Source organism: Fistularia commersonii, chromosome 24 (genome assembly GCF_037954325.1).
Source record: "Fistularia commersonii isolate RoL2024-O1a breed Wild chromosome 24, RoL_Fcom_v1.0, whole genome shotgun sequence".
Lineage (NCBI taxonomy): Eukaryota > Metazoa > Chordata > Actinopteri > Syngnathiformes > Fistulariidae > Fistularia > Fistularia commersonii.
The window spans coordinates 180,132-194,697 of record NC_141307.1 but is presented as its reverse complement, the minus strand read 5'-3'; the positions used below and the strand labels follow the sequence as shown (position 1 = coordinate 194,697).

Sequence of the window (14,566 nt, the reverse complement as noted above, 5' to 3'; positions counted from 1 at the left end):
GGGTTGCTATGAGATGGAAGAACATCAGCCAGAAGGAAAGGAAAGGTGGAGGAGACGCTGGTGAGATGATCTACAAACACTGGCAATGACCAGAAGACAGCAGGCAGAGCTGGAGGTGCAGAGATGAAGATGTTGAGGTTCTCTTTGGGAGTGACCAGGATGGAGAGGATCAGGAAGGAGTCCATCATGGACGACACATGCTAGATGTTTTGGAGAGAAGGTCAGAGAAGGTCGGGTCATGGACGGAGGAGGGAGAGTGAGTATACTGCTAGACGGATGCTGGAACTGGAGGTCCAGAGGAAGACCAGAGAGAAGATGGATGGAGGTAGTGAGAGAGGATATGAAGGTCGTGGGGGTGAGAGGATCAGGTGAGATGGAGAAGGTGGACTCGCGGGTCAGCGAGTCAGAACTTGAGTCTGGAAGATTTGCAATGCTGTTGTTGGAACGTTCTCGTCGGGGAACCCAGGAAGCCTCCCGAGCAGGGGTGCTGGAACATGTTCCTGCTAGAACCTTGATGGGTTGGAGGAGGTCTAACGTCATCAGTCACCTCCAGGACACCTGCTTCAGGAACATGTTGTCCTCTCTCTGCAGCACAGCTCCAGGAACCCGGTAGAAGACGAGCCAGGAGAATCCACAGAACATTCACAATCTTTATTGATCAGTTCTTCAACTGGTTTCCAGTTCTCAGAGGGAACGTCCGCTTCCCCCCAACTCTCGCCCGTGATCGGTCACCGTGCCGGGAGGCGTGTCCTCCGGCGATGACATCACCACGGCGCCCGGGTGCCCCTCCCCCCCGGCGCTACACCTTGTTGCCCTCCGTCTCCTTGTTGGTCAGCGGCGCCAAGGCGGGGTCGACCAGCGAGGTGGCGGGAAACAGCTTGAACCAGCCAATCACCATGTTGGAGAGGTCCAGATCGTCCAGCAGGATCTGAGCCGCTCCCATGAAGGACTTGTGGTCCATCCGGCCGTAGTCTCCCCAGACGATGATCTGAGCACACGGGACAGACGGACCTTCAGGGCTCGTGAACCGCGACGTCGCCGATTCCTCAGGTGACCGATCGATCGATCGATCGATCAATTTAATCTTCTGCTTCCGCACAGGCGGTTCTGCTGTTAGCCTTTAGCATCACAACAAACAACCCGTCTGCGCTTCTCCCCTCGGAGTTACGGGGCGCAGGGGTCAGAGGTCAGCATGGGGGTGACTTTCAAAAACAAGATGGCCGCACTGTGTCGTCTCCGCAAATGTAGCTTCTCAGTTTTAACAACATCTTATTTACATATCGGAAGATCGGAGAAGTGACGTCCACATTGTGCGATTGAGTGCGTGCGTGTGGTTGCGTGCATGTGATTGGGTGTGTGTGTGTGTGTGTGTGTGTGTGTGTGTGTGTGTGTGTGTGTGTGTGTGTGTGTGTGATCTGCACCTGCAGGACCTTCCCCTCAGGGTTCTCCTCAAACTGCAGCTGCTGCTGGTACAGAGGGTCCAGGGTTTTTCTGGCGAGACGAGTTCGACGCTTCAGCAGACACTTTCCGTTGTCCATCAGGTACACCTTCACATAGGGAGCTACACACACACACACACACACACACACACACACACACACACTTTGACTTTATAAATGTTATGACAAGTGTTAGTTTAAGTGTTGTAACTCGAGGGGCATAAAGTTGATGGGACATAAAATGAACTTATAGGAAAGTGTATTATTACTGCATTTTTATGCAGTGGTTTCAGAGAAAGCGAGTACTACAGATGTTACATATTCTAAGAATGCTGGTAGAGAAAAAGTCAGAGGGATGATGATGATGATGATGCTGCAGAATTTGCTTTGAGAATGCTAATAGAGAAGTACAGAGAAGGTCAGAGGAGGCCCTTTTGGGCCTTTGCAGACCTAGAAAAAGCATACGAGAGGGTGCTGAGAGGAGCGAGGGTATGTATGAGGAAGTCTGGAGTGGCAGAGCAGTAAGTTAGACTGGTGCAGGACATGTATGCCTGCTGTGGGACAGCGGTGAGGTGTGCTGTAGGAGTGACAGAGAATTTCAAGGTGGAGGTGGGACTTCATCAGGGGTCAGCTGTACATGGACCATGATGTTTGCAGATGACATTGTGATCTGTAGTGAGAGCAGAAAACAGGTAGAGGAACATCTAGAGAGGTGGAGGTATGCTCTGGAGAGAAGAGGAATAAAAGTTAGTTGCAGCAAGACAGAATATATGTGTGTGAATGAGAGGAACTCGGGTGGAACGGTGAGGCTACAGGGAGTGGAGATCGAGAAGCTGGAGGATTTCAGGTACTTGGGGTCAACAGTCCAGAGCGTAGGAGAGTGTGGAAAAGAGGTGAAGAGACGGTCCAAGCAGGTTGGAATGGGTGGAGAAAAGTGTCAGGGGTACTATGTGATAGAAGACTTTCAGCCAGAATAAAAGGAAAGGTGTACAAGACAGTGGTGAGACCAGCGATGATGTTTGGACTAGAAACTGTTCCAATGACCAAAAGACAGCAGGCAGAACTAGAGGTTGCAGAGATGAAGATGTTGAGGTTCTCTTTGGGAGTGACCAGGATGGAGAGGATCAGGAAGGAGTCTATCAGAGGAACAGCACATGTTAGATGTTTTGGAGAGAAGGTCAGAGAAGCCAGACTGAGATGGTTGGGTCATGGACAGAGGAGGGATAGAGAATATATTGGTAGACGGATGCTGGAATTGGAGCTGCCAGGCAAGAGGTCTGGAGGAAGACCAAAGAGAAGATTTGTGGACGTGGTGAGAAAGGATATGAAGGGCGTTGGTGTGAGAGAGGAGGATCCAGAGAATAGGGTTAGATGGAGAAGGTGGACTCGCTGTGGCGACACCTGAAGGGAAAAGCCCAAGAGGAGAAGAAGCATGTGCTGCAGTACATGTTGCAGTACATCTGGAAGTACCTGGCGTGTTCTTGTTGCCCTGCTTCCCCACGAGGCCTCGGGCCCGAATGACTTCCACGTCCAGACGCTCCTTCCTGAACACCATCCCGATCTGGATGTCACCTGCCGATCGGAGCGGCCCGTCAATCGATGTCTTACGATACTCAACGGCGGCAGAGCCAATGCGATCGGTCGGTACCCATGGGGGGCGTGGCCAGGGTCTGCCTCCCGGCCAGCTGGGCGGGGCCTAAGCCTTCCAGGAAGCCCGTGAACTGTTTGTCCGACGCCAGTTTGACTCCGGGAAAGATCAGGCTGCCGGATGAACCAGGGTTGGACAGAAGGTGAGCAGAACCCACAAGAACACGGAGAACCCGCCGAAGCCGGCTACGCGAGACGAGAAGGTGTCAGGAGGACTCTTACGCCCCGGGCTTGGGGTCCTCGGCGTCGGGGTCCCGGCTGGGCTGGCGAGTGAAGCGAGCCTTGAACTCCACGGCCAACCCCGTCTCCACGCTCCTCTGGACAGGAAGTCGGATCACCTTCTTCTTCTTCTCTTCCTCTGGAGCCGGCGGACGAAAGGACGGCGTGGATTAGTCGGTCCCGTCGGCGGTTCTGCGGGAGGCTCGTCGGTCCCGGACTCACCCTCGGGGTTCAGCTGGGACGCGCTCTGGCTCTTCTTCCCGAGTCCCACCATCCCCATCATCCTGGCGCCGAAGCTGGAGCGCCGTTTCCTGTCGTCGTCGTCGTCGTCGTTGCGGCCCAGGGAGCAGATCTCCCCGCCCACGCTGGACGACTTCTGGAGGGGAGCCGCCGCCGCCGCCGCCGCCGGCCTGCAGGGGGCGGAGTCACCCGGGTCACCTGAGGATCCGGGCGAGGCTCCGCCTCCTTCCCGTCTCTTACTTTGAGGGGTCGGCGTCCTCCTCGCCTTCTCCCGCCGACTCGCTCTTCTGCGGCCCGGCCTCACCTCCTTCGGCTCCGCCCCCCTCCACCGATTGGCCGTCGGCCTGACTGCGTGGGCCAATGAAAGTTCAGCCGAGGACCCGCCGATGATCGGAGACCGAAAGATCGGAACTGAACTCACCTGCTTTGGACGGCGGAGGAACCTTCAAACGACACCTCGCTCACATCGCTTTCCGATGACCTGAAGGACAAACTGTCCCTCACCTGAGAACACACACACACACAGGTGAGGACACACACACACACACACACACACACACAGGGTAGTTGAGATGTTCTCACCTTCACCGTGTCCTTGGTCACACCTGTGGAGACAGAGAGGGGGCGGGGTTAGTTCTGGGCAGTGATGTCACCGCTCCGCTTGTGTCTGCTTATTGGCCGTCACCCGTGTGAGGTCACCGCCGGTCTGAGCCAATCGGGGGGCTCGTGTGCGTCGGCCGACCCGCGCCCTTAGCGCTTCCTGTCTACCTTCTATCATGGAACATCTGCCGGCCTTCTGACCGCGGCTTCGGACACACTGAAGCCGCGCATCTTCTACCTCTGCTTTTACTGTGAAACCCTCCTGAAGGACACGTGAAGCTCCTTCTGAAGTCCTTCACTCCTCCACCTGATCCTCCCCGGCTTTACCTCCGTGTGGAGACCCTCCCCTTCGCTGATGATGAAGATGGAAGGAAGGACAATGATGAGGATGACGGGATGCTTCTCAGAGGCTAACGGTACCGTTGGCGCTCTTCTTCTGCTGGTCCTCCCATGTGACTTCTGCATTGCGTCAGAGAAAGACACCGAGGTGAGAACGGCGGCGTCGCCCGTGGCGCCCGTGGCGCCCGGCCCCTCGCGGCCCCACGCGGCCCCGCGCGACCGACACCTGCCTTTCCGAGTCCCTCCGGGCGTCGCCGAGCGCCGGTCCGGCTCTGACGGCGGCGTGAAGCGACACGAAGGAGCCAATGAGCGTTCGGGACCACCAGGACAAGACGCTCACGACGGCGGATACGCACCTGGTGTCTGCGGGGGCGGGGCCGGAGAGGGGGCGGAGTCGGCTCGAACCGGCGAGAGGGCTCGGACCGGCGCCGGGGCGGGAAGGGGGTTCGCGGGGGTGGGAGGCGGAGCTACGGGCGGGGCCGGGGTAGGTACTGACGCTGGGGGCGGGGCTTGAGTGGGTAGCAGAGCCGGGGGCGGGGCTCGGGCAGGCACCGGAGCTGGGGGCGGGGCTTGGTTTGGTACCGGGGGCGGGGCCTGGGCAGGTACCGGAGCCGGGGGCGGGGCTTGGGTTGGTACCGGAGCTGGGGGCGGAGCCTGGGCAGGCACCGGAGCTGGGGGCGGGGCTTGCGTTGGTAACGGAGCTGGGGGCGGAGCCTGGGCAGGCACCGGAGCCGGGGGCGGAGCCTGTGTTGGTACCGGAGCTGGGGGCGGAGCCTGTGTTGGTGCCGGAGCCGGGGGCGGGGCCTGGTTTGGAACCGGAGCCGGGGGCCGAGCCTGTGTTGGTACCGGAGCCGGGGGCGGGGGTTGGTTTGGTACCGCAGCCGGGGGCGGAGCCTGTGTTGGTACCGGAGCCGGGGGCGGGGCTTGGACGGGTAAAGGGGCCGGGGACATGACAGGTGTAGGCACTGAGAACGGGGGCGGAGCTTGGGCAGGAAGGGGAAGCGGGTGCGGGGCGGATCCGAGGAAGGGGGGCAGGGGTTCTGGATGAAGCGGGGCCTGGACTCGTATGACAGGAGGCTGCTGGGGAGAGGACGCCCGTCTGAAGGGAGGAGAGGGCGACATGAAGATCGCCGGAGCTCCAGACGCTCCCATGACGGGTGTGGTCAGAACTGATTTAAAAACAAAAGCGAAAGGTGAGATGGATGAGCGCGGATGATGCGATCGTACGGCCGGAGCGGAAGTTCAATCGGGCGCCTCTAACCTACCACTACCATCTGACAGTCTAGCAGCTGGCAGAACTTGACAAAAGCTTCTCCAGATCCTGAGAGCCAGAGCCGGGGCTCGGGGGCAAACGGACCAGAAGTGTTCCGGACCATCTCCGGGGCGGGTTTTTTACAACCTCGAGGATCTCGAGCCAGACTTGACACACTCTGACCCCGCAGGATCTGGTGAGTTCTTCTACACCTATGGGTTCTAATGTTCACGCCACAAGAACACAGATCCTGCTGTACCTGCATGCATGGTGTCACAGGGCTCTCCATCTGCAAGACAGTGTGTTGTTAGGAACTGCACTTCGGACAGGTACTACTGCCAGACGCAGTAGTACCACAGCACAGCCGGGTACTAGTGCAGTAATGACATGAGCTACTGCGCTGCTGCCCGTGGGTCCATTGCCGTCGGCCACAACATGCCCTCGTCTACATGACGTACTTCGGTCCAGTGGCGGGACGACGGGCAGCTGGCGTCCACGCCGGCCGCAGACGGGGGTTCCTGAGGGACTGGTGTGCGTGGATCCGCCTCGCGGGTCGGCCGCCCTGCGGAACGAGCACAGGCTTCAGTCGACGGACCGGGTCAGAGGTCAGAGGTCAGGGGTCGCGCGGGTCGTTCGGGGGGCCGAGCTAATGCTAACGGCGCTAAGAGGGAAGACTTATTTCTCGATGAATGAATGCATTGTGCACTGGTCTCCGGGGTAATCGAGCGAAGAAGCCACCGATTGGTTCTGAAAGGTCACATGATCAGCGTTAGTGGATATGACTTCACGTTCATCAGAAGGTCACAGTCAGATGCTTTGAGCCGGAGCTCCTCAAAGGGGTCGTCGTTAAAAGATGTTCAGGGGAATTTATCGACCCACCGATCCCAGTAAAGTCAGGATGGGTCTCGGAAGTCTGAGAAATAGTGCGAAAATGCCCCGGACATTCAGGACCGATTCCCCAAAGACCTTGGTGGAGCCCACAGGGAAGCTGACCTTCTGATGGCCGCAGAAGTTCTGAGGACACCGTGTTACAACCGAGACGTACGGTCTCCAAGGCTTTCTTTCATGCTCCTCAAATGTTCAATGGGTTCCCATGATCTTTGGAGGGCTGAGGCAGCTTTGTCCACATTCCACCCCTGGAGATGTTCTCACAGTGACCCTTCTGAGTTCCTTCTGTGTTTTTTTTTGTAGCCAGAAATGTTTTTCTCAAAGTACAACAGGGGAAGTTCTTCATCAGCCCCAAAGGTCATCACCGTGTTGAGCCATCTGACCTTAAATATGTTATAACTTTAGGACTTTCAGAACCAAAGACAGCGTTTTGAAAACGCTCCCTAGCAAAGCATCGGTGCCTTCACACCCCCGAAACATGCGGAACAGAGAAGGAAAGAAAACAGGAAAAAACAAGAGGGGCGATTGCAGAAGGACAAGAAATGGAGGTTGAGCGACACGAAAGAATGCGGTGTGATGTCGTCACGAGCCAATCGGGACACAGAGTTGTATGTGATGTCATCATGAGCCACTGAGGACGAGGCGTAAGGAGAGGGCGAAATCAAGATGGTGCGGCCGACGGCTGAAGAACCAGGTTCAACAAAAACAAGGCCTGCGATTGGCTGTCTCCGGGTCACCTGGTCAGAGCGGGAGAGGGGGGGGCGGAGCGTCTGGACCTCAGATAGGCGGAGTCCGCTCGGCCAACGGAGGCGTGCTGGTCTGCGGACCGGGAGCGGCAGAAGAACTGCTGTCGGTCCATTCCCCGGCTGTACCTGAACATCAGCGGGACGACCGTCACGCTCTGCGGCCATGACAACCGCTGTCGGAGTGGCATGCGGACGTGAGGCGGTAGCGCCTTGAGCCTCAAACACCAGAGTCCGAGAAAACCTGCTAGAAATTTTGGAGATAAAGACGTAAAGGACGCTGGGAGGAGTCCGACACCGGAGCTCCGGGACCTTCCGCTTGAACTCTCGGGTGTCCGACAATCGTTGTGCGACGTTACGTCGTCCGCTCGGGGTTAGAAATCAGAGCGACCGTCGCCTCCTTGCAGACATTGCAGAACCTGCATCGTCCTCGTGGTTTCTCAAGGGATCTCACAGCGTACACTCAAGAAATACCAGTTTGTCAATACCACTGCACTCGTATGCTCTAGCTACTATGTTAGCATAAAGGCGCTATCAATTGGGAAACTGCTCCACTCCCAGGGCCAGTCTTCCAGGCTGTGGTTCCAAGGAACAAGAACCCTAGAACGTTCCTCCACTAACATCTGCTTTTTGAAGGCCGATAAATAAGCTTTCATCTCTTCTAGATGCTCTAAATGTGCATTGTGGGCATGGCGATGGAAGCCATACTTGTAGTTCTACTGTTGGAGAACTACAAAACCTTTGTACCAGTGCCCGGCGCAGTCACAGCATCCCTGTACATCACTTGTACGAGCTCTTATGGAGAACGCTGCCGGCCTTCTGATTGGAGGAGTTTGGACTGGAAGTTCACCTGAAGCCCCGGAGGACTAAACCTCTAGAGAAACACCCGGAAGACTTGGGAGGTGGAGGTGGCCATGACTCGCTCACAGTAATGCAGGGCTGCAGCCACGTTGATGAGGTCAGAGCAGCCCGTCAACAGGAATCCTCCGGAATTCAAGACCGAACCGAAGACGTGAAATGAAAGCGTTGGTTTGGAGACGAGCTCAAAATCGCAAACGTTATAAAATGTTGATCCAGTTGACAGGAAGTCCAGGTATGACCTCATCACCGTGATGCACCTCCGCTCTACTCTCAAAACGGCCGCCAGTCGTTACCTCAGCAGCTCCTGATCGAAGGTGTCCGGCTCGTACGGGAAGTCGGGGATGTAGTCCTGGCTGGAGAACAGAAAGGCGTCATGACCTTCGACCCTGCCGAGTCACGCGCCCAGAACCCCGACATGTCCGCAGGTCTAACATCTGTTTTTGTTGTCAAGTAGGACCTTTTCCCATCCGATCAGGTCCGATTGGCCGTCCGTGTGACGACACAGCCTGGTTCCAACACCGAAGGTGCTCTAAAGTTACAAGTACTTATACTAGCAAGTACTTCAGCCCTTGAACAGTAGTTTCGCTATGAGTCTAAAAGCCACTTTTGTTCAAAGTTCAGTGAAATCGGCAAACCGCAGTTCTGGGCCCTTGGAGGTCCCTGGTCACCTCCTCCCAGAAAAAGGCAGTGGCATTCATAGTCACAGAAGCATCTAGGCGACCCCTACAAAGTACCACTCGTCTCCTAAAGCTACGACATCACCCGCGGGCTCTGTGGCTCACCTGTAGTCCTCACAGCTGCCATTGGACAGGTGGTTCGGCCAGGAAGTGGTGTTCAGGTATCTTCCGGACAGAAGTAAACCATATATACCACTCAGTATCAGTCATAAATTAACTCTATAGCAGTGCTACAGAAAACCATAGAGAGCTACAGAATACTACCAACTTCCACTGTCACTACAACCTGAGAAATGTACAAGATGAGCTATTTCTGTGTTGTACACCAAATACTAAGAATGTGAACGACCAACTGATCTGCATTGCCCTGTTCTTGCACATGTGTAACGACGGTGAAGTTGAATCTAATCTAATGGACTCAGGGATGTGCTATCATTGTACCTGTCGTGTGAATCAAGAGAGTTGGAGACAGATATTCTCTTGAATGACCTTTGTAACAACAGAAAAACAGTTCAGTATTAGAGCTTCCACCGCCGGTGGTATGATGACATCTCCGCTAGAAAGGCATCTGGTTCTGCAAGCAGGTTCAACAAGTATTTCTGCAATCAGTATTCTAAGTACCGCTACTTATTTTAGCACTATCGTACGAGCTGGCGCTAACTGTCCGCTTAATATTTCTTTTACTATGACCCACTTCCACAGCAAAGTCAGATACTAGCCAACACGATCACGAGAACCCGTACGAGTAATCCATCGGTACTACTGTCAGCGGCACTATGGTACGACTACTCGCAGTACTTGGATACCTGTCCAAGCTGCTGTACTGGCCAGCGTCGGAGTTGGCCCGGCTCAGTCGGGACCCCCTCAGCAGTCGCACGGCGTCCTCGCGGTACAGCGGATACAGAGGGTTACCGCTGGTCAGAGGTCAAAGGTTAGAGGACGAGCGTTGCCGGAGGAAGTGAGGTCGCAAACCAAAGTGGACCGCCGAGCCCCTCCCTGTGCCGAAGAAGACCGAGCGCCCGGCGGGAAGGCTTACCTGTGGGGCGGCGGCTGACTCGGCGAGCGGGACCTCAGGCGAACCAGATCGGAACGAGAGCCGTGATTGGACAGAACCTGTTCAGGCACAGAGAGGGCGGAGCCGTGGATCCCGTTCACACGGTAGTCTGGAAGAGAAGGAGAAGGTGATGAGGACCAAGCAGATGAGACACCTCTCTGTCCAATCGGCAACAAAACCGTTGGATCTGGTACTAGAACGCCACAGGACGATGCATGGCAGTGACTTCTGCCAAGTGCCATTGACGGGGAGGGGCTCCTTCTTCTTCTCCACAAATTGAACACACAAACATCTCGACAGTTTTCCGGCGCTGCACGCCGGGAGTTGGAGTTCACCTGATATCACCCCGATGCCGTCTTCGCAGTCGAAGTCTGAGAACTCGGCATCGCTGATCCTTTGAGACCCTGGAGGGGCGACAGAGGAGGGTGATAGAGGAGTGGACACACAGAGAAAGACAGAACTTGACCCAGACGTTCCTCTCGTGCTCACAGGCTTCACAGCAAACACCAGGATCATGCTAGGACCTCTTTGGGCCTTTAAAGGATGGCCTTAGGCCTTAGGATAGGAACCTCCATCCCTGAGAAGCCATCAGAAGATGCAGGCCGTATCCACAGCTTACGGTCCGGGGACTCTGTTCCGATGGGGGGAGGACATTGTTGGACCCTCCGTTGATCCTACTGGTACTTTCAGACGGCACCAGTCAAATGGACCAAACCCTCCTCAACAAAATCACCAGCTGTGACAGTCGCTGGCCTGCAGCAGCTACAGCCTTCCAGCTGGGTTACCAATGAACACCAGAGAAGAGGACAACCGCCGGCGTATTGTAGACCGACTTCCACCGACTTGTTCAGAGAGCAAGACACGAAGGATTCGTTTCAAGTGGACCAAATGGTGCCGACGTGAATGCGACCTGAGAGAACCTACAGCACGGACGTTCCTAGTTACCCTCCGGAGAACCTGGCAGGGCTTGTGGAAGACCTGGGTCAAGAACGCTCAGAGACAACGGACAACCAACAGGAGTTTCTTGGTGGAAAGCTGACATGTTCTTGAGGAACCAGGACCATCTGACGCATGATCTCCAAAGGCATACGTGTAATAGAGCTCTGGAAGCTTCCATGCAGAGGCAGAAAGACACGGCGTGATTTCCTGTCATCTTCGTACGGCGGGAGATCATCGTGGGTCTAAACCAGCTGCTGTTTGACAGCCTCACCTGACCGTCAGATACTTTGAGAAGTTTCTCCCAGAGAAGTTTCTCCCCCAAAGTAAAACCCACGGAGCTCGTTCCCACCAAGAGCACTACAGTGGAACTCCGATGACATACATGCTGGCTCCTGGACAGGACCTTCTGGAGAAGCTGCTGTCTGTGGAGATCACTCACTCTGCAGCCGGCGGGCGGCGAGGTCCTGCAGCCCTCTCCTCTGCAGGTAGGGGGAGGCGCTGGGCAGTGGCAGCGAGGCGGTGTCGTGCAGCTGCAGTTTGTACCAGTGGGGCTGATCGTCCAGCAGAGCGGAGTCCAACCCGATCAGAACCTGACAGCCAAAGAAAAGGAAAGCTGTGAATTTGGACGCCACGAAGGGCTGGCCTTCAAACTCCTTTTCCCAGAGGTCACAGGAAGGGTCTGCCAGAGAACGAGGCCCTGATCTGTCCAAGAGACCCGGTTACACCTTTGAATTCAAGACCAACACGTCGGGGATGGACTTGTAGCTCCAGATGTCCTTCAGACTTGGTTCTGCGCTTTGAAAGGCTCTTCATCACGAGCCGATTTGGTTTTGTTCCTTCTTGACGACGGTCCCGAGACAGAGCTGGGTCTAGAACCCAGGAACGCAAGAGGAACCCGTGGATTCCGGTTTCGAGACCGGGCCCGGTTCTACAACCGGCCACGGTGGTTTTCATGAGGAAGACGTGAAGTTCACGTCTTGTTTTCTCACCTCTCCCAGGAACTGGCTCTCCTCCTCGCGGACTCGGGCCTGATCCCAGACCGTCAGCTCCAGCATCCGCTCCCTGAACTCGTGGCGATGCACCGGAGAGTACATGAAGGTCTGGTTCCACCGCGGCTCCACCGACTTCTTCACTGTTTTCGTCCTCCGTTTGCTCTTGTCACTGCAAATACGAGGTTCTCAGCAACGCCAGTAGACCAGTCCTCAGATCGACAAGTTCTCTTGCTACCTTCTGTCTGGCAAAAAGTAGATTTTGACGTATGGGTTCCGCGGTCGACTGTCATCGCGGACGGGAAGGTCTTTGGCTCCGAGGATGGTCACGATGAGCTGGTGGCCAACTTTGTCGTACCACAGCTTCACCTGGAGAACCAAGACATAAGAACCCTGGAGAACCGAAAATGGAAAGAGGAACCCAGGAGAGCAGCTGACGGACAGCGGAGAGACGCCGGAGGGCAACTTACATCCAGGAAAAGAACCCTGGAGAGCTTTTTGGCATGAGTTACACTCAGTCATCTTCAGATTCAGGGAACATTGAGAACACGGCAGAAACTCAGGGACCCAAAGGAATCATAAAAGAACATCTGAAGCCGGGGAGAAGGAGCTACACATGGTGAGCAGAGCCCACGGGACCGGGAACAGATCTAGCTGGAACGTCAACAGGACACGAGCCAAACTCTCAGAGCTGGACTCTACTGACTCTACCGACGACCAACTACCGACTCTACGACTCTACCGACTACCGACTCTACCGACTCTACCGACTCTTCCGACTCTACGACTCTACCGACTTTACGACTCTACCGACTCTACTGACTACCGACTTTACCGACTATCAACTACCGACTCTACCGACTCTTCCGACTCTACCGGCTCTTCCGACTCGACCAACTCTACCGACTACCGACTCTACAGACTCCACTGACTCTACCGACTCAACCTACTCTTCCGACTCTACCGACTCAACCTACTCTTCCGACTCTACCGACTCTTCCGACTCTATCAACTACTGACTCTACCGACTACCGACTCTTCCGACTCTACCAACTATCGACTCTAGCACGGATGGAGCGGACAGAAATCCGTCCCCTTTCTTGGAACTACGTTTACCTGGATTCGGGGAACCAGTGTTCGCCTGTTCCCCGTCTGAAACACACGTCACCGTGGAAACTGCCGTTATCTGGCAGCTCATTGGCTGTGGTGCACGAAGCGAGAAGCACGCGGGGTCAACTTACCGAGACCTGTCCGGACAGAGCGCAGGGGCTCAGGGGAGACGTCACCGAGATGGACGGGCCAAGTTTCTGAGAGTCAAAGGAACTGGAACCTGAAATCCAGAAGAAGCAGCTGCGTTCAGGAGGTCCACCCTGTTCTAATGAGACCCGAAGCCCGGGAGCCAGTAGGACCCGACCGGGTTCTCGCTGGCGCGGCGACCCGCTTCGGACGCCGCCTGAAGCCGGTTCTACTCGGTTCTCTGAGCTCTTTAACTCACTGGAGTCGATCTGGATGTTGGACAAGTCCGAAGTTCTGCAACGGTCTCTGGGGAACACGAACAGCGTCAGTCAGCACGACATTCTGACACCAAAGAAGGGATTGTCTCCAGAACCTCAGCCGGTCCAGATGTTTTGAGACACTGACCCGACTGGCCGGCACACCAGCAGCTCCACCTGCGGCTCGGGCTTGGACTCCAGGATGATGTTGTAGACTTCGTTAAATGTGGCGCCCTGGAGAACGCGGCCGTTCCACTCCAGAACCTGATCACCTGGACCGCAGCGGAAGCCACACAGAAGAAAAGGTCCGAGAGAGAAAACCACTGGAAGGAGAGGGAACCTTCTGGCACGGCGAGCTCACCCGGTCTCAGGTGTCCCACGGTGTCGGCCAGACTGCCTCGCTTCACCTTGGTGATGAACGCGCAGAGACGGCCGGACTCCGTCATCTTCCCGCCGACCACCTGAAGAACAGACGCAGAGAAGGTCCGTCAGAGAAGCAGGATGGAAGAGGAGCGGCGGCGGAAGCGAGAGGAACCCCATGTGACCTTCAGTCCCAGCAGAGCGCCCGTATCGGCCGGAACGGAACCGTCCTTCATCCTCTTGTTGAGTAAAATTCGACCAATCAGACGTTCCCCATCCTTGGACGTTTGCCACGTGACAGGTTGCTGTGGAACAACATGGTAAAAGAGTGAGATGATCCGCGAGCAGCACTTAAGGAGAACCTACAGCGCCAGGAAGTGACTCGGAGCCTACCATGGACATGGGCGGGGGTTCTCCGTGCCACGACCCGTGATCCCACCATTGGCCGTCCATGTCTCCTAGCGACCGAGGGGCAGAAGACCAGAGGTCAGAGGTCCCACCGAGGAACATCTCAGGTATGTTCTAACCATTTAGCAGGTTCACGCTCTGCACATCTAAATGCAGGTTCTACTTTTACAGTTGGAAGGGGTTCTGAGGGTTGGGTGGCTTCTAAAGTCACACATCTTTGGCTTTTCTATCTCTTCCACGACCTCACCGAAGTTCTAAGTACTCAGGGGAACGTTCTCCGGCGCCTCAGAGATCCGGTGCTGTAATCTGTGGTCTGAGAGCAGCTGTAATCTGGCTGCGGGACTTGTAGCTCCCGAACGCCATGAAGAGACCGGACGGATCCAGGGGTGGATGAAGAGCAAGAGAAGAACCCCTCGTC

The 14,566-nt window shown here is 55.9% G+C and overlaps 1 protein-coding gene across 6 annotated transcripts in view; it reads right to left on the bottom strand.

The window, feature by feature from the left end:
• Nucleotides 1-636: 636 nt before the first annotated feature.
• LOC147219519 (regulating synaptic membrane exocytosis protein 2-like) overlaps nt 637-14,566 on the bottom strand; it is an 18,569-nt gene continuing 4,639 nt past the window's right edge. Inside the window, exons 8-38 of one of the 6 annotated variants that reach the window (XM_086171701.1) lie at nt 14,134-14,198; nt 13,926-14,045; nt 13,742-13,841; nt 13,529-13,652; nt 13,383-13,429; nt 13,129-13,217; nt 13,004-13,039; nt 12,126-12,256; nt 11,888-12,059; nt 11,338-11,488; nt 10,295-10,363; nt 9,942-10,068; nt 9,712-9,819; nt 9,347-9,394; nt 9,011-9,070; nt 8,522-8,581; nt 7,362-7,496; nt 6,195-6,298; nt 5,996-6,025; nt 4,841-5,653; nt 4,715-4,756; nt 4,566-4,604; nt 4,128-4,150; nt 3,967-4,049; nt 3,786-3,893; nt 3,528-3,715; nt 3,309-3,444; nt 3,088-3,200; nt 2,910-3,011; nt 1,422-1,561; nt 637-988 (exon numbers count right to left, since the gene is read on the bottom strand). In XM_086171701.1, coding sequence (XP_086027827.1) covers nt 800-988; nt 1,422-1,561; nt 2,910-3,011; nt 3,088-3,200; nt 3,309-3,444; nt 3,528-3,715; nt 3,786-3,893; nt 3,967-4,049; nt 4,128-4,150; nt 4,566-4,604; nt 4,715-4,756; nt 4,841-5,653; nt 5,996-6,025; nt 6,195-6,298; nt 7,362-7,496; nt 8,522-8,581; nt 9,011-9,070; nt 9,347-9,394; nt 9,712-9,819; nt 9,942-10,068; nt 10,295-10,363; nt 11,338-11,488; nt 11,888-12,059; nt 12,126-12,256; nt 13,004-13,039; nt 13,129-13,217; nt 13,383-13,429; nt 13,529-13,652; nt 13,742-13,841; nt 13,926-14,045; nt 14,134-14,198 — 3,752 coding nt within the window. In that variant the 3' untranslated portion in view covers nt 637-799. The remainder of the gene's footprint in view (nt 989-1,421; nt 1,562-2,909; nt 3,012-3,087; nt 3,201-3,308; nt 3,445-3,527; nt 3,716-3,785; nt 3,894-3,966; nt 4,050-4,127; nt 4,151-4,565; nt 4,605-4,714; nt 4,757-4,840; nt 5,654-5,995; nt 6,026-6,194; nt 6,299-7,361; nt 7,497-8,521; nt 8,582-9,010; nt 9,071-9,346; nt 9,395-9,711; nt 9,820-9,941; nt 10,069-10,294; nt 10,364-11,337; nt 11,489-11,887; nt 12,060-12,125; nt 12,257-13,003; nt 13,040-13,128; nt 13,218-13,382; nt 13,430-13,528; nt 13,653-13,741; nt 13,842-13,925; nt 14,046-14,133; nt 14,199-14,566) is intronic. The other 5 variants (XM_086171702.1, XM_086171704.1, XM_086171705.1 and 2 more) reach the window with 5 other exon arrangements.